This window comes from Tremella mesenterica (assembly GCF_000271645.1).
Source record: "Tremella mesenterica DSM 1558 unplaced genomic scaffold TREMEscaffold_2, whole genome shotgun sequence".
In the NCBI taxonomy this organism is placed as follows: Eukaryota; Fungi; Basidiomycota; class Tremellomycetes; order Tremellales; family Tremellaceae; genus Tremella; species Tremella mesenterica.
The window spans coordinates 1,251,113-1,268,231 of NW_006711226.1; the positions used below are offsets into that span (position 1 = coordinate 1,251,113).

The 17,119-nt window shown below is 47.2% G+C and overlaps 6 protein-coding genes across 6 annotated transcripts; 2 read left to right on the forward strand and 4 right to left on the reverse strand.

Moving 5' to 3' along the window:
- Nucleotides 1-409: 409 nt before the first annotated feature.
- Nucleotides 410-1,661, reverse strand: TREMEDRAFT_67700 (uncharacterized protein; the record flags this gene model as incomplete). The annotated part of the gene is made up of 6 exons (XM_007002936.1): nucleotides 410-444; nucleotides 620-735; nucleotides 778-1,047; nucleotides 1,162-1,429; nucleotides 1,471-1,534; nucleotides 1,581-1,661. The coding sequence occupies 6 exons, from the start codon at nucleotides 1,659-1,661 to the stop codon at nucleotides 410-412; spliced, it is 834 nt and encodes a 277-aa protein (XP_007002998.1).
- A 278-nt stretch (nucleotides 1,662-1,939) lies between these two features.
- Nucleotides 1,940-4,706, forward strand: TREMEDRAFT_60254 (uncharacterized protein; the record flags this gene model as incomplete). Its single annotated transcript, XM_007002697.1, has 12 exons — nucleotides 1,940-2,053; nucleotides 2,096-2,361; nucleotides 2,464-2,577; nucleotides 2,624-3,025; nucleotides 3,072-3,222; nucleotides 3,268-3,641; nucleotides 3,685-3,971; nucleotides 4,017-4,030; nucleotides 4,073-4,132; nucleotides 4,184-4,292; nucleotides 4,400-4,532; nucleotides 4,604-4,706. 12 exons carry the CDS (start codon nucleotides 1,940-1,942, stop codon nucleotides 4,704-4,706), a joined length of 2,127 nt encoding a protein of 708 aa, XP_007002759.1.
- Nucleotides 4,707-4,949: 243 nt separating this feature from the next.
- Nucleotides 4,950-7,349, forward strand: TREMEDRAFT_71132 (uncharacterized protein; the record flags this gene model as incomplete). Its single annotated transcript, XM_007003014.1, has 11 exons — nucleotides 4,950-5,060; nucleotides 5,370-5,628; nucleotides 5,767-5,865; nucleotides 5,914-6,111; nucleotides 6,167-6,488; nucleotides 6,534-6,581; nucleotides 6,642-6,713; nucleotides 6,756-6,816; nucleotides 6,864-7,024; nucleotides 7,113-7,245; nucleotides 7,290-7,349. Exons 2-11 carry the CDS (start codon nucleotides 5,406-5,408, stop codon nucleotides 7,347-7,349), a joined length of 1,377 nt encoding a protein of 458 aa, XP_007003076.1. The 5' UTR covers nucleotides 4,950-5,060; nucleotides 5,370-5,405.
- Nucleotides 7,350-7,623: 274 nt separating this feature from the next.
- TREMEDRAFT_28128 (uncharacterized protein) lies at nucleotides 7,624-10,752 on the reverse strand (the record flags this gene model as incomplete). Its single annotated transcript, XM_007002368.1, has 5 exons — nucleotides 7,624-7,719; nucleotides 7,902-8,077; nucleotides 9,992-10,117; nucleotides 10,386-10,467; nucleotides 10,612-10,752. 5 exons carry the CDS (start codon nucleotides 10,750-10,752, stop codon nucleotides 7,624-7,626), a joined length of 621 nt encoding a protein of 206 aa, XP_007002430.1.
- A 336-nt stretch (nucleotides 10,753-11,088) lies between these two features.
- TREMEDRAFT_27240 (uncharacterized protein) lies at nucleotides 11,089-12,980 on the reverse strand (the record flags this gene model as incomplete). Its single annotated transcript, XM_007002261.1, has 6 exons — nucleotides 11,089-11,240; nucleotides 11,426-11,542; nucleotides 11,731-11,953; nucleotides 12,145-12,273; nucleotides 12,493-12,598; nucleotides 12,913-12,980. 6 exons carry the CDS (start codon nucleotides 12,978-12,980, stop codon nucleotides 11,089-11,091), a joined length of 795 nt encoding a protein of 264 aa, XP_007002323.1.
- A 312-nt stretch (nucleotides 12,981-13,292) lies between these two features.
- On the reverse strand, nucleotides 13,293-16,893 carry TREMEDRAFT_73268 (uncharacterized protein). The gene is made up of 4 exons (XM_007003057.1): nucleotides 16,487-16,893; nucleotides 15,244-15,671; nucleotides 13,772-15,198; nucleotides 13,293-13,600 (listed from the first exon to the last, which is right to left on the reverse strand). The coding sequence occupies exons 1-4, from the start codon at nucleotides 16,745-16,747 to the stop codon at nucleotides 13,542-13,544; spliced, it is 2,175 nt and encodes a 724-aa protein (XP_007003119.1). The 5' UTR covers nucleotides 16,748-16,893; the 3' UTR covers nucleotides 13,293-13,541.
- Between the last annotated feature and the right edge of the window lie 226 nt (nucleotides 16,894-17,119).

Here is a 17,119-nt window from a genome sequence, read left to right on the forward strand (position 1 = left end):
TTGTTACGCTCTTGATTCTCGCCGCTAAAAATCAGCTCGTGACGAAGGGCATTATCAAGTCACGTACCGGTGGCCCATCGACCTACGCGTCGTTCAATCTCGACGACTGGGACAATAGCTATGATCCTACTGCTATCTAACTTGTGTCTCGTGGCATTCTCAGCAATTGCATTGAGGATGACAGCCAGATGAGAGGAAGGGATCTGGAGAGTGGCCTGTAGGTGAGGATAGAGAAGTTGAGGTGGGGGAAGAGGGACAAGTGGTAGAGTCGATGGGAGGAAGATGTCAGGCATGGTGATACAGAGTTAGGTGGAAGAAGATCAGTTGGATTATGACGATACTGTAGAGTGAATGGTGAAATACACAGAGGTGACAGTCAAAATGCAAAACCAAAGGGCAAGAGAGAACGTCAGTAGTAACTGACCGGGAATTGTCCTAACCGTGCTGATATGTCGCATACATATTGCATCGTTTCTCTCACGGATGTCTACATACGCTACCTGTCCTATAGATCTCACCTAGGAGAAGAATCTATACAGGATATATCCCGTCAGACCTGCACCAAGCATGAATCGACCGATCTTGACTGCCAATTTTGATCTCTGCGCGAATAACTGACCCTCGGTGCCAGCTTTGTCGATGGCAGCCACATCTTCGTCAGTGAGGTCGATGTCACCCACGTCCAAGTATCCTTCTAAACGCTGTTTCTTTGATGAGGTAGTGACGATGATAGCACTATATATCAGCGTTATTCCGCTTGAGCTTGATGAGACGCACCCTTTTGCTTTTGACCAAGCTAGAAGAATTTGTTCAGGCTTGGCACCGAGTCTTTTGGCGATTGCATTGACCGGTTCGTCCACTGGACCCCCAGGACGTGATGTGAGTGGAATGAGTGTGGAGTAGCCTTCAGGTACGATATTTTGCGTCTTCATGTATTCCAACAAAGGGGTGGTAGTAGCGATGACATACGGGTGAAGGAGGATTTGATTGACGACTGGCTTGATAGTGCAAGTAGCAAGTATTTCGCCTAATTGAACGATGTTGAAGCTGATGTGGTGAGCTCAGTCCACTCATCATCTATCATGGTATCGCAAAGAGTGATCCGGACGGTCGGATACTTGACAGAATAGCGATATAGCGAGACGGGTCAATCGGACTCACTTGGAAACACCGATCGATTTGACTTTACCTTCTTTCTGCAAAGCTTCCATCTCTTTCCAACTCCCTGGAATATCATTTCCACTGAGTCGTGGATGATGGATCAGATATAGGTCGATATAAGATATTCCCATCTTTTCCAGACTTTCCTCACAGGATTGTTTTGCTCCTTTCCCATCGACGCCGGACCATTTTGTGGTGATGTAAAGATCCTTTCGAGGTAAACCGAGTTGTTTTATGGCGTTTCCGACTTCTTCTTCGTTTCCATATACTAATCATCAGATCCGATTCTTTCTGGGTCCAGTGACCTACCTTGAGCCGTGTCGATACCATCGAAACCGATATCGACGGCTTGGTCGACTTCAGAAGTACAGACCTGGGGTGAGCCACTTCACGGACGGGGTATGATTGGGAAAGGTTACCTGTTTGGGTACTTTCCAAGTGCCGAAAAAGATCTCTGGGATCTCGGTACCATCGTTGAGTTTTATAGTGTGGAACGGCATCTTGCTGGGGGATTCTTACAACTAACTCGTGGAATCGTGGGTGAAGGTGGGGAAAGAAGTGTCTTGTATGGCTATGGTGGACTTGGAGGCTGACTGACGACGTGCCTGGCAAAAGGTGGAGGTTGTCAAAAACCGGAGCGTCGCTTCTGTCGGACTTGGCCGCTGACTGAATATCTTATCGAACCCGTCTCAAACGTGTACAAAGCTAAAGCCTTTTCCTTACGTCGCTGTGTATGCCTCTCTCCACACTTTGACCTCTCCGCCAAACATCTGTCATCATGGAATCCCTAGTGGATGTTATCACTACCTCCTTTCAGGCCGTGGTTGCCGTTTGTGTCGTTTTCACGGCCGGGTATTCTCATGCTGGATCAAAGGCTCCGGAGATCGGACAGGTGAGTGATTTCCTTCAAAAAATGAAGCTGAGCATCTTGCAGATATTACGGACCGTCACCGGAAGGGTACTCCTTCCATGTCAGATACTTGTCGTTCTGGCCTCATCACCCAGTTTGACATGGCGGTCTCTTTTGTTGGGTGAGCGGGATTCATACTTGACGGCGCTCATGACTGACGGAATGCCAGCTGCTTGGCCTATTCTCGTATTGTCTCTCACTGTTCATGCGGCCTCGGTAGTCTATGGTTTAGTATTGTGGAGGTATGCCGGTAGTCCTCATTGGATCATTGGGAGCTCGACCTATAGCAAGTAAGTCTTTCACCCGATGTTTGTTGAGCTTCCCTCATGGCCTAGCATATCGTCGTACCCCCTTCTGTTGGTCCAAATAATGTACATGATCTCTCGGGTTAGCTCCCTTCAGGGGCTGTGGCATCTTAAATGGAGAAGTATGGAAGATCTCGACCAAGTGTACGAGAGGGTAGTCCTCTACATCATTCTCAATCTTCTCTTCACCGCCGTGATTCGGTAGGTGATTCCCATCTTCTAGTAGAGCGAGTTGCTCATCTATCAGAGTCGGACTATTGCACGTGATACCAAAGAGGAAAGAGTCCATAAATGTAGAAGAGGAAACATCGAATGGTGCAGATGTCACTGCCGAGCCGGAGTCAATGGAAGATGTCACCGAAAACACTCCTCTCATTGCATCCTCCGATCCCAAACCTCGATCCGAGGTGAAGCTTTCTTCAAGATTAGGAAAGATTGTAACCCCTGCCTCCATCGCAGCTCTTTTGGGTTTACTTATTGGACTCATCAAACCTGTCCAACGGGCTTTAGTTGGAACCGTGGCTGGAGATAAACAACTGACAGGCGTTTGGGAAAGCGTAGGATTCGGTTTAGCCGGTCTTGGTGGGACGTATGCCGTTTTGGAAATGTTGGCTAGTGGATCTAGCATCAGGGCCGCTGAAGCCAAGCCGTATGTCATACTCCCTGTTCGATATCTGCAAGAGACTGAGAAACAGATCATCTGAGGAGAGAATTCCTCCCTCTTTGGGAACGGTTCTTCTTCTGACATTCTGGCGATATATCTTGGTGCCCATCATCAGCTTGTCAATCATCCACGGTTTCCGCAAGATTCCATCGACGCATGCTTTCCTCCAAGATCCAGCGTTTGTGAGTCCAACAGTTTTATTACATCACGAGGTCTGACCTTGACAGTCTTTTGTACTTGGCTTGTCCACCATTACTCCACCGAGTTTCGCCCTGCCCATGACACCTTTCCGTTCTGCGGTGCATTACAATCTCACTTATGTGGCACTCATCACTCCTGTACCTCTCGCCGTACTTTTCGCCATCTCCGGTCGAGGAGTCTCTTACGCTGTCGACTTTGACCTCCTTCGCGCTCTCAAGTCCGCCGCAGGGGGTGGTCTAGCCGGAGCGGCAGCAATGGTCTTGCAAGTTCTTTTGCTCATGCCTCTACGGACTCAGATGAACTATCAATATCGTCATGGAGGCAAGTTAAAGGATGTTATCAAAACTCTCTGGGCGGAAGGTGGTATAAGACGATTTTACGCTGGGATGGGTGCTGCTTTGTCAGTTATGTTTTCGATCGCAATACTCAGCTGATATGATCAGATTTCAAGCTCCTCTCTCCCGATTTGGTGATACAGCCGCCAATGCGGGTATTTTAGCGTTACTCAACTCTTTCCAATGGCCAGTATTGATTAAAACTGTCGCTGCTAGTCTTGCGTCCGCTTGTTTCCGAATGACATTAACCCCTATCGATACGCTCAAAACGACTCAGCAAACACAAGGTGGTAAGGAAGGTTTGAGATTGCTTAGACAGAGAATCAAGGAGAACGGGGTAGGGTGTTTGTGGTGGGGTGCTTTGGCCACTGCCGCAGCGACCTTTGTTGGACATTGTAAGTCGGTCAATGAATTCCGTAGTTGACATGCTGACATGATAGATCCGTGGTTTGGGGTGAGCTCCTTCTTCGGCGATAGGAACGAGCTGACAAAGAAGACGTACAATTACCTCTCTGATGTACTCCCACAACCTCATAATATCATGCAGAAACTGGCGGTGAGTCATTTGCATATTATTCGGCTGTCAATAGTAGGTTGACTTGTCTAGCGTCAAGCATTCATAGGTTTCTCCGCTTCGGTAGTGTCAGACACGGTTTCCAACTCTTTACGAGTGGTAAAGACCTATAGACAGGTGCATGAGGAGGATGTGGGGTATTGTGAGTTTTCTGCCTCTTCTATACCTCCTCAAATCATCATCGCTGCTCAGACGGTCTAGACTAAAGACTTCAATTCGAGTGCAACATGGGAAAACTGACAAAGTTAGGGACGGCAGCGAAAGATATCGTCGCTTCCGATGGCTTATTAGCCCTCTTCGGTCGAGGATTACCAGTACGTCTCGCGACCAATGGATTACAAGGCTTGATATTTTCCATCCTGTGGAAGCTGTTCACGGACATGTGGGTTTTACTTCCGTTGTTAACCTCTGAAGCTAATGACAGTATCCTGGGAGGTTCAAAGTGACCCCAAGCACCTTAAGCCCTACAGCCAGGTTGAGAGTGGGGGAAAAGAGAAGTGTTGGGATCTATCTTTTGGTAGTGGGTGTGAGAGAGTGTCACAGAGTAGATATGTGAAAAATATGGTTATTACTAGCCTTCAATATGTATCAAAACAATCCCATGGGGCCAGACTGTACAGTATATATAGCATGGCTGAATACCATACATGTCCAGACTAGGCAACCGTAGACCCGTGCTCGTCGATAATCGATGACCGCCACATGCCACACTCGCTCTCTCCCTTCACATGGTCCAAATCGTAACCTACTCGTAACTGCTTGTAACTCACTTTCCCCTATCCTTCTTCTTCTGCCCTCTGTAGCTCCTGAGCATCTGCTTGTATAAGATCTATCTGCTCAGCTGAGCACTCACTGTAAATCAAGTGAAGCAGATCGATTTTAGCGGCGGTGAAATTTGTAATTGTGATACGTGAGTGAATCTTCGACAACGTCTCCACCACTTTCTACGGACAACATCCCTTACCGTGTTCTTGTCAGCTCAAGTGTGATAGCGTTTTGAAGAAGCTATCTACCCATTTATGGAAGATGCTGATGCGGATTCTTACTCTCTCGATGCATTTTCCCTCACAAATCTCGCCTGTCAACTCGTACACCTGTCTATTCTCGCTTATCTTCAACTCGTTCTTCGCTAAACCATGTGGTGAAATCGAATCTCTGCTATAAATCTCTCATCCACCTTATTCATTCTCAATCGATACATGCCTGATCCATCAAATAGACTTTTCGAGTTGATAGAGGATTGAACAGACCATTGATGCACCGTCAAGAATCGTGGAGTGGCTTAACGCTCTCCATGTCATCCTCATCCAGTCACTCTGATACGCCCGGACAATCACCGGCCGACTCGCATCATTCTCCACACAGACAAAGAAGAGCTGAGAGAAGGAAAGATAAGAGTAGAGGGGAAGGATCAGGAAGAAAGAAAGTTGCGAAAGCTTGTCTTGCTTGTCAAAGAAGTCATTTGACATGTGATGAGCGTAAGTTTTATCATCTGTCATCTCCCTATCATTCATTGTTTCGATCTTACGTATTCCAGATCTGATCTAATGGTATGTAGTGGCGTTTGGGATTGTATATGTACTATGATGATGATGATTACGTGGCTGACTTCTTAGAAAGACCATGTACCCGATGTGTGAAGAAAGGTATAGGGAACGAATGTGTCGAAGGAGTACGCAAAAAGGCCAAATATCTTTTAGAAGGTGAAGAAAGAGGTGAGACGACTGTCAAAATTTATGAGAGAGTGAGAGCTCATAGAGTAGCCGCAGCACAAACCAAACATTCTCCCGTTCATTCATCTATCCCACCACCAGTACTTGATTCTTCCCCCGTAGGACCTTCTCGAGTCCCGCATAACGTATGGTTGAATCCGTCCTTGATCGACAACAACACGTTGGAGAATCGTTTTTGGGCAGATCTAACGCCTTCTGCTCCACCCCCACCTGCCCCAGCGCCCAATTGTGAGATCTTTCTTCAATTCTACTTTAGGGACAATTTTCGCTTATATGATATTAGTCAATGGTACTGCAGCAGCCAACGAATTCGAGATGCTAGATTCAATGTTTACTTCTATGGATCCTGTGTTTCCTCCATTAGAACTTGACAATATGCCTTTTATGGAAACTTCAACACCGACAACTTCACAACCGATGTTGGTCTCCCCCTGGCCTGTGCAATCTCCCGAGAAGCAGACGAAGGATGAGAACTTTGCTGATAATCGGTGGTGGAAGGGTCAGCATGAGAATGGAAAAAGCGATATTGATACTCCTGGCGCATTGGAGGGTTTCAAAAGACCTGTGACGAGTAATGAAGTTTACAATAATGTCACCAAGCCTTAGTGAGCTGAATGAAATCTCTTCGGCTGAAAGCTCTAACAGTATAGTGATTATACAGAAGGTTATCATATCCTCATGGAGTATTTGGCGAAGAAGTGAGTTCATGATGCTCATCGCTCTCCTTTGACTTTCGGGTTTACTTTTCTGATTGGTAGTTTCGAACAACGAGACGTATTTCGAGTGGTCAAAGCTTTGGCCAGCTATAGACCGAGCTTGATAGCTTTGCAGTAGGTCATCGCACTCTCATATCAGTATTTTGTTTATGTCAGAATGCCAATGTCAGAGGAAGATGAAATCTTTTTGGAAAAATCATTCCAACGGACTTTGATCGTGAGTCGCACGCAAAATGGTTCAGTCGGACCCGGGTTGATGAGTAGGAATTAGAAAAGCTGATTTCGTACTCTGCAACACCCACTGCCGTATGGCGAAGAACTGGTGAAGTGTGTTATGCCAATCCTGAATTCTGCAGAATGGTGGAGAGGGATAATGAATTGTTTAACGGACGGACTTACATCTATACCATTTTCGCCAAACCGAGGTAAGTTGAATCAGCTCATATTGTCTCTTTCCCTCAGCGCGGCGGTCCACCGTCAGTGTTTGGAACTTTCATTTATACTGACACGCAGTGTGGTCGAGTATTTCGAATCATTTGCCGTTCATGCGTTCGAAAATACAACGCAGAATTTCTTCCAACAGGTTTCGCTCGTAGTGGGAGGAAGACAAGTCGGCTGTACGTGTTGTCTGACAATACGGCGTGATGTGAGTGACCTTGCTCCTCAATAACCAAAACTGACGGTGTGTAGGTGTTCGATCTTCCATCTGTCGTCATTGGTCAATTTCTACCTATTCCCTCGGACGCTTGATGTGATAATGTTTGGATGGGCCGCGGTTTGTTAGGTGCTCGGGGTAGTGAGGGTGAGAAGTTTAACATCCGTAGATTTATATTTGTTTGAGCAATCTGCATGGAGATCTTGTTGGTTGTCCACGCCTGGCTCTTTATGAGCTTATATAGGGACATCATCACCCCACGAGATTTGACCAGTCATTGCGATCTCATACAACATCTATATGGCTACAACTTGTTTTGCATTCTGTTTTACATCACTCCTCATCATAGCAACAAACAGTAGTTCAGCTTTAACGTCGCCGACGGTCATTCTTCGTCTCATCGAAACATATACACATGGCAGCTATCAAAGTTAAATCCACTCCAGGTGCCACAGAAACGTAATACTGCTCCAATTAGTTGTATGACTCATACTGTAGAACAATTTGTCACATTCCTGATCGACTCGTGACTCAAAGGTGATCTTTGTCTACTTGGGGAGTCACATACGAAGTAGTGTAGTCGTCTCCGCATACCAGGTATGTTTTAAATGTGATGTTATGATGTAACGGAGCAAGGATGAACTTACAGTTTGTTGATCACCAAATATCTGACGCATATTGAATAAACTTCTATTGATCTGAGCTATGACGGTTGGACCTAACATGATATCCGCCGATCCACCCCACATGTCACCTTGCATGGTGAGAGTTATCTGGGTGTTTGTGGTGGAATCTAGGAAAGTGGTTTCCATCATTGTTCCAACTGAAAATCAGCTCCCTCCACCTCTATATACTTCTGGTCTATATCAATCGACTTTCATCTTTGAATCATTCCCTCACCTTCCGTCCCTCCCGTGGATCTATCGCCTCTGTCTTCACCCGGACCCGAACAGACAATACCTACTGATGACCAAGAACTGTAGGGGGTGAAAGTGTTGATGATCATCAAGACTCACGACCCCATCTCTTCTTAACCCTAAAGACCTCTCGACTAACTGGGTATTCTCCTATATATTCAGGTAAGAAAGTCAATAATTTGTTATGTATTGCATAAAGCATATTACCGTTGAGATCAGTGATGACTGTTAGGTTAGTCATTACTCACACGTTCACAAGTTACATCTTGTTATCATACTCAAGATTTTCCCTTCTTAGTATATGAAAGTCATACTCGACCGGGTCATAGATGAAGGGACAAAGGGATTTTTATCGAAAGTGCGAGTGAACATACCTTTTCTATCTCTCACACTGAACGCTCTAGCATTACAAAGACAAACAGGAGTTCCATTACTATCTTTCACCGTAAAATCATCCTTCTCATCAGTCACGTTCGACCACTTTCTGACATTTGACCTCAAAACCTGACCTCGAAGGGGAACACCAAAGGATTATCATGTCACATGTCAGTCCGGATACGATGATGGTAGAGGTGGTAGGTGGATCAGGTAGGAATGAACTCACTCCTGAGAAAGAAAGCAGTCTCTCTTTCAGCACTAAAACGGTAGATGTGGGAACGCAATAATTGAGATGGATACCTATGGGTGGATTGACAGGCTGGAGAACGACAGGTGCGTTGGGAGTGAGAAGACCCATGATGGGCAAGTAACGTCAGGTTTGTCCGTATTTGAAGGATGTCAATACAGTGGAATATTGTCCTGTTAAACTTGGATTCCTACGGAATAGTAGTGAGAATGAACCAGATTGAATAGCTTTTACCTATAGCCGAGGAGCTTCGAGGCGATGAGACTGGGAGAGGGTGAAATGTGCGACTCTCCAGTAGTGCCAAGAACAACTCGGCGTTAAGCGACGCCGAGAAGCGAAGCACAGCCCAGATCGGGGCCCCAAGTGGGGGGTGTTCCAACCATTTGCCCATAGGCAATAACCCTATAACTCAACCAGTACGAGCGAAGGTGTGAGAGAAGAGACTTTACTTAACATTATCATTGACAAGCAGAAACTAGGTACATACATTGAACAGGACTCTACAACTCTAATATCCCGCAGGCTCAGCATCATGTTTCGCCTCGTCAAAGCATATACAAATGGCAGCCATAAGAGTGAGGTCAACACCAGGTGCGACCGTGACGAAGTACTGATTCGTGAGCTTCATAGTTCCCCACATCCCTCATCATCCTAGGTACAGACGAGGTGTATAACTGTGGCTGTAGCTAGCAAAAGGCTCAGAGATGATGAGATCCAATGTCTTAGGTTTGAGAAAAGGGATGTGATTGAGGATGACCTCGGTGAGCAGAAACAAAAGCTTCGACTCACAGTCTGAGTATCCGCTAAATACTCTCTCACATCTACCAACTGTTTCCTAATTTGTGCAATCACAGTTTCACCCAACATGACATCTGCGGAATAAGCAAAGATATCTCCCTTGACTGTGAGAACGATTTCGTTGCCATCGACTGCATTACGGAATGTCGCTTCCAACTTTGTGCCGACTGAAGGTAAGCATAGAGTTCATGTCATTCTCCCATCCGTTTCTCATACAAGTTGTCCACACGTGATCGTTATTCATATGATTTCCTGCTCATTCCATCACCTAACAGTTTCGGAACTTCAGCCTTCAAGTGTTCTGACTCTTGTGTATCGTAAGAATGAGTTTCATGTTCATGGAAAATGGGGGAGATCATGGGTGGTTGATTACTAGAAAAATGATGACGAAACTCACAAGAGAACCTTTTTCTCACTCTGAATATCTCCTCACCCTGGGGATCTTCACCAATGTAGATGGTATGTATAGTCCAAGCTTTATCTCGGATCTGAAAAAGGACATTTCCGTTGAGATCGCTTATGACTGTCGGTCAGGCATTGTCCCTCCTCATTCTCATAAATGTTTCATTGAACGGCACTCATGAGCAGCATCCGCTCCGCTCCCCACCCCAAGCCACAACAACGCTCACGAGTTACAGAGTGGTGTCGGTGGGAGAAAGGAAAGCTGCTAGCTGTGTCCTGAGGACATGAGTACAGTGAACGAAAGAAATGAGCGTCAAGAGTCAAGGTGAATATGGCAGGGCAATTCAGCCGAAGATAGGAATAGGAATAGGAATAGGAATAACACTCACTCTTTCGATCTCTCAGACTCAAGAACTTGCCTTTACACTTGATCACCGGTTGTCCATGTATATCCTTGATGGCAAAATCATCCTACACATTAGACAAATGTCTATTTAACTGGCACACCTCAATCGCAAAAAATCGAGCTCTAACCATGTCTAAAGTAAGGTGCACTAGAGTCGATGTACTGATTCAACAGTCAAGAGGACGCAGCTGACGCAAAGACAAACTCACACCTGTGAAAGAAAAGATCTTCTCTCTCAAGACGAGCGTAGTGGGTTTGTTTACTGCGTAATTCGGATGGATTCCCAAGGGAGGGTGAACGGGTGATAGTTCTTTAGGAAGACTAGGTATGAAAAGAGAACCTATTCCCATCTTGTCAGATTCCTGTCGTTCGGTGGTGGCCAGTCTGTGAAAAGGTCAATCGAATGAAGTCTGTTTAGTCGTGGTGAGAGTGAGTAGGAATGGGGAGCTCTGAACATCTTATAACGCCCAGAGAGAAGGAGAAGACAAGAAGGAATCAGTACTTTAGCGCTTACAACGCCGTGACGCCGATAAATAGGCGATGAGTTTTAAAAGCGATGCTTGTCTACCATCAATGGTTCCGACGGCCGACGACCGACGACCGGTCAGCGGATCAAAAGGCAACCACTTCGACCATGTGTCTTGATGAACTGCTATGCATCTTGAAGCCCGGACGACTATAACTCCCTAGTATCCTGATCTTGCTGGACCGGCTTGAGTAGCGGTGGTAATTGCGAATTCCCTAGAGAAACCATTTTGAACAGCACCAATGTCGGTGGTAATGGAGACCATGTCGAATCCTTGATCGAGTCTCTTACGAGCCATCTCTCCGCTCGTGCCTGTGGGTAAGCTGTTTTCTCTTCTTCCTCTAGATTCCTTCGGTGAAACACCCTCAACTCTATTGTAGAGTGAAGCAAAAAACGATTCCACTAGGCTTTTGAACATACAAGTCTATCGCTTGAGCGGTAGCGGGGTGAGAGAGAGAGAGCTGGGGAGGAGACAAGAAGGAAAAAATAAGACTGACAGAAAATAGCAGCAGTCTTTCCGGCAGCTTTGGCAGCTTTGAGGATCTTGGCAATAGCAGCTTCGTGGACCTCACCGCCGAATTCACATCCGAGGAATTTAGACAAATCGAATGGACCTGGGGATCAGCGGACTGAAATGTTTAGGCAAACCAACGTTGACGGATGATGCTCATGGTTCAGTCTATTGCCGGATCAAGAAGCCTATGAGATAAACTTCAAGATAGCGGGTGATTGGCAAGGACGACTGGAGATATAGAATAAGTGGGAATGAACAGAAGATCACTCATGACCTCGAAGAACCCACCGATGAAAATCACATCAACCCCATCGACTTTAGCAATCTCTTCCACATTCTCCACCCCCGGTACACTCTCAATCTGTACGATAACCAACAAACCTTTATCCGCTCCGGCAGCATAAGCACCCTCAGTGGTGAGTCCAAATGAGTGAGGGGAGAACATTGGTCCGAAACCTCTTGTACCTGTAGGAGGGTATTTAGAGTATTTTACGATACGTCTTGCGTCGTCCTATGTGTGAGTTTCATTAAACTCTTCTTCCTCCATTACCACTTCTGATTGCTCCTCCCAACCATTTACCAAAGATGCCCATACCAGGATTTATCGCTTGGAAGTCAAGGAGTGTGTATTGAGATATGAGGGAGTGATAAGATACCAAGGTGATGATAAAAAGGGGGCAGAAACTTTCAGAGAGAACTCACGGCAGTATGACATAGAGGAGTCATTACTCCATGTGCACCAGCGTCGAGAGCACGTTTAATCATCCATTCCACGTCGAAAGGAATCCGAATAATAGGTGAAGCTTTGGAAGCGACGACTGCGTTGCATAGCTGAAGATCAGTGGGTGTATCCTTATTCCCTTTTATCTAACATCCCTCAGACGAGTTTCCAAAATATATAGTAAGAATTCATTATCATACGACTTGTGAAAAGATTATCATGATATATCGGTAGGTGGAAAGGAATGGATATTTGACACGAGAATCATAATGATAATATTTCATGATAAAGTAGAAGTCGACAAAAGAGAAAATGAAAAAAAAGCTCACATCGAAATAATCTTTATCGGTAATTTGTCCATGTTCAGCATCGAGCAAAGTCCAACTTAAACCTCCTGTGGCTAGAATAGTTCGAGCCAATCCGGTGCTAGGGAATCTTTATCATTAGTTCACTCTCCTCTTGTTCACCCCTGCCGACTCTTCCTCCAGCCTGAGATCATTGACCACCTGCGAAAATCGTACGCAATCACATGGAACCCTCGGTGCCAACCTGGTATCACATGACATGCCTGAAGTAATACCAGAATAGTCAACATATTCGAAAACATAGCTGTTGAAAACATGGATTAAAAAAAGTGATACTCCTCCTGGGATCATCTCAAGCTCGTAGATTACTCTCGTATGTCATCTCCAGAGAGACAAGGGGTCAACCGAAGCTGGGGGACGATCAAATGGGTGGGAAAAACTCACGTCAACCAAAATCCTAAGGCTTTCTCCCCCTTCGCCAACTTGTTGCGTAGATATAATGCGTTCTCCATTTTGTTTTCTCTCTCAGATAATCTTAGTGGATGATTTATGATGATTGATATGGGGAAGAAGTGAACACCAAGTAGGCTGAAAAGGTTTAAATTGGGTCCGGCGAGTTCGGACCGGTGATGGAATGTCCGGAGTTGACCGGCTGAATTCCTTCGTTCTACCGGCAAACCACTCTTTACTTTCACGCGCTCAACATGTAGAGGAAGAGAGGGTTGGTGAGGAGGTTGAGACAGAGATTATTATGGACCTGCATACAGATTGAAATGGTATGAAGCACATAAAATAGACCGTGAGTAGATCAGAGCGAAAGATATGAAAACAGATGAGATGACATGTTGATCTAACTGTATATACACATAACATGCAATGTCTACGAAATATGACGGTTCGAAAGATGAAGCAAGCAACACGGAGACAAGTCAAAGTAAAAGAATGGTAGAGTAAATGATACAATCAGTCGGGAAAGATGATCAATGTGTCATACGTGGACACAGTCTGTACACAATTGGTACGCTTTTTTTGACAGTTCGTTAGGATATTCTAGATTGATATGAAGGAATTATTTAATCGTGTCCTGCAGCGGAGTGGGCATAGTCTGATTCACTTGCAAAGGTGATGGCGCCTGCTTTGTCAGTTTTTGCTACACGGTAAGAAAACACAATTATGGGACGAGGAGTCCGAGATGGTAAAATTGCAAAATCACGAACGAAATGACGGAAGGACAGAACAAAGACGATATGAGGGACAAGCAGAGAGGATATCTCAGGACAGGTAGATGAACGACTTGACTCACTCTCACTCAAACCAGCACCACTGGGTTTCCTCACAATCCTTCTTCCCACCCTCGCAAAATCCTCCCCACTTTTCATCGGCTTAGCACCTCCTACTCCCACACTAGCCGATCGACCCAGGTTCGGCTCAGCCGACAGACTGCTGAAGCTACTCGGAAACAATGGACTTCCGGGTCCACGCTCGTAGATTTGGGTGGGCCGCATGTACGGGGTTTGGGGTGACAAGTCAGGAGACCCAAGAAGAGCTGGTTGAGGAGCATTCATGATCTGCAGTCCGACAGAAGATCGAGAACGAATGTGTTTGGCTGCTGGTTTAGGGCCAAGAATAGGGGATGATTCGGCATACGGTGACATGGGGTCAATGGCCGCCTTCTTGGCTGCGCGTTGAGCGGTTGTGAGACCATGTTTGGCGGCTGTGGCATCTTCATCACCTTCTCCTATCGTTTCCATTCCTCCAAGCAACGCCGTCATACCAGCGGCGGCTTGCTGACCTTCATCCTCAACGACCGGGCCGAAACCTTCGACAAACGCTCGTTCCGCTTTGATGAACTCGTTGAATTCGATGGCAGAAAGACCTTCGATTAACACTTGATTCTCCGTTGGGTCAAACTCGCCCTCGTCACCCAGTCCCAGTCCACCCCAAGACTCCGGCGCACCATCTTCACCACCAGCGTTCAGGAGATTGGGGTCGCATCCGAGAATAGAGCCGAGTTTCTCCCACAAGGCGATGCTATGCTGTCTCACAGCCTGCCGAGCTTTGAACACCCACGCATAGTCGGGATATTCGAAACGGTCGACGGTGGTGAGGTGAAGGACGAATTCGTCCCAGCACCATTCGGTCGGTGGAATGTCTCTCCACTTCTCACGCGCTTCGTGTTTGGGAAAAGCCGCTCTGAGGAGGGCGAATGTCCTCTCATTGGATGTGTGTATGAGCAGCTCGTTGACCTCGCGTGGACGATCAACGAAGGGTAACAAAGTGTCTTCGTCCATCTGCAGGTATTCCACAGGTTCAAGCGCCAGTGGTTCTATCTCCGGCGACTGTGGTGCCGTATGAGATTGATTACGTTTATTCGCCGATTTGCGACGTTTTAAGTCCGCTCGTTTGAGGCCACCTTCTGGTATTGCGATGGGTGCTTCGAGGCCTCTGGCAATCTCCAAAACTTTTTCAGGACTGAGAGTCTTGTGTTGGATCTCTGATTGGGGTTCATCGCCAGCGACCATGATACGATTGACAGCATCGCCAAATCCGAATCCACCATAATGGGGTGCGGGCGAGAGAGGGGATCTTGGAGTGGTGGCGGAGATGGGTGAGAACCCAGCGAAGGAAGACGCGGCAAAAGAGCGGCGAGGACGATTGGCGGTGGCGGGGCCGTCAGAGGTGACACTGAGTGCAGTGAAGGGGTTCAGAGAGGATGAGGATTTGGACCGTCTGGCATAAGCAAAGACGAACGGTACATGAAATGAGTGAACTCACTGTCTGAGTCCAGTATCCTTTTCGGCTGGAGCTTTGACAATGGTGAGCCTGGAGAAAACCTCTCCGATGCTGTATGGCTCCTCCCTGCCTATATCATATTCCCTTTGACCCCATTTGGCCGCCTGGCTGATGACACTCTGCCTTCTGCTTAATGACGGGGTGACCGAAGTGGGCCTCCTCGGTCCACCGCTGCTGGTTTCCGAAGGCGCCCGCGACTTTGGCTTGGGCATGGGAGGTTGGTTCGATTCGAGTGGCGAAAACATTTGCAGCGGCGACAGAGCAGAAAGACCGTGATGATGGGGATGACGCGAGGGGGACGGGGAAGCGCGAACTTGACGTGGCTTGTTCGGAGAACCTGGGGAGGGATCCATGTTGGCTGGCTTGAACGCTGTCTGCGATGCGTGGCGTGGAATGGGTGCGTGGATGGGCTGATTGTATGACAAGAAGCGAGAAAAACGGGGGGCGTTGGGGTCAAGAGGGGAGGGCAGTGGGAGTGATGAGGCGCGAGCCGCAAGTTCAGCGAGAGGAGGAGATGGTTTACGAACAGAGTTGATGGGGTAATAGTGAAGAATGGCGTCAAGCAAAGAGGGAAAATTGTGATCAGCGTTGGTCATCATATTTGAGTCAATGAGCAGTAAGTGGGTATGTACGAATGAAAGAAACGCGGCAGGGATCCGAACTTGCTGTTCGAACGAGTGAGCGAGGGAAGCAAGAGAACCCGGGCCGAATAGTGGCGAGAAAGAAGATTGTCGGCTCGCCGAGAGCGTGTTACAGGGTGGAGGGAACAGACAGAAGAGTAGTGTGAAAAAACGTCAATCGCCTTCGAGCCTGGAAGGGTCTATGGCTCGATGTGTGTGAAGGCGTCGGAGGTGGGGAGATGAGACAAAGGAGAGATATGAAGCGGGGATGAACTGGGACATTTAAGTGTGAGAAGGGGTCATGCTGGACCTCGGAGAAAGCCCGATGATGCGTGGTGATTTCAGTTGTGAGTGATCCGACGTTGCCGGCGGTGGGCTTCCTATTCTACTCAAGCCATCTGTTGGAACATGAGGCGAAAAGGGGAGGGCGGGAAGAAGAACAAAAAGAAGCACGAGAAGCGCAGTTGTAACGGCACGGCCGGTCCGAGAGGGATCATCAATGTAGTCGTCCGGCTGACCATCCATAGTGATCTCTGAAGAGATAGAAGGCGAATGTGGGAGAGAGTGAAGAATGACGTGTATACTGAAAAGGAAGATCAACTCACCTCGGATCCGTCTAAAATGAATTGTTCCAAACTGTCACTACTCAGACGACGAAGAAGATCCCCAACCTGGTGTGGTTTGACGTACATGGGCGGCTGTGAATCTGACATATGGACTTCGCTACTGGTGCGTCGAGAATGATCGCGACTGGAACCGTTCTCGTCGTCGAAAAAAGGAGATTCCTGAGTGTCCGTATGATCGATAGGTCTACGAGGGACAGGTGGTAGCTCGTGAAGAGGTCGAAAAGAACCTTGGGCGAACATGTCGGAGACAAGTATGTATGGTTATATGATTTGGCTATGACGGGGAGGGGGAAGGGGGAGGGGAAGAAGTCGTAGGGTACCGTCCGGGAAGGTGGTGGATACTATATAGCCGGGTATGAAGGGCGTTGTGTGCTGGAGCTGTGTTTGATTTGAGTGGCTTGATGAAAAAGATGGACAAGCCGATGGGAACAAAGGGTTTAAAGTGAGAGGAGAAAGAGAGTTGAGATCGGAAGACGTAGGAGAGGGGAGACGGAGCGGATGATGAGGGGAAACACGATCGCCGGTCGGCGGTGGGGCGGCGAGACAAGGCAAGTTGCAAGCGAAAAAGTGACGCGTGGTGGGCCTGAAACGTAAAACGGAGGATGTCAAGGG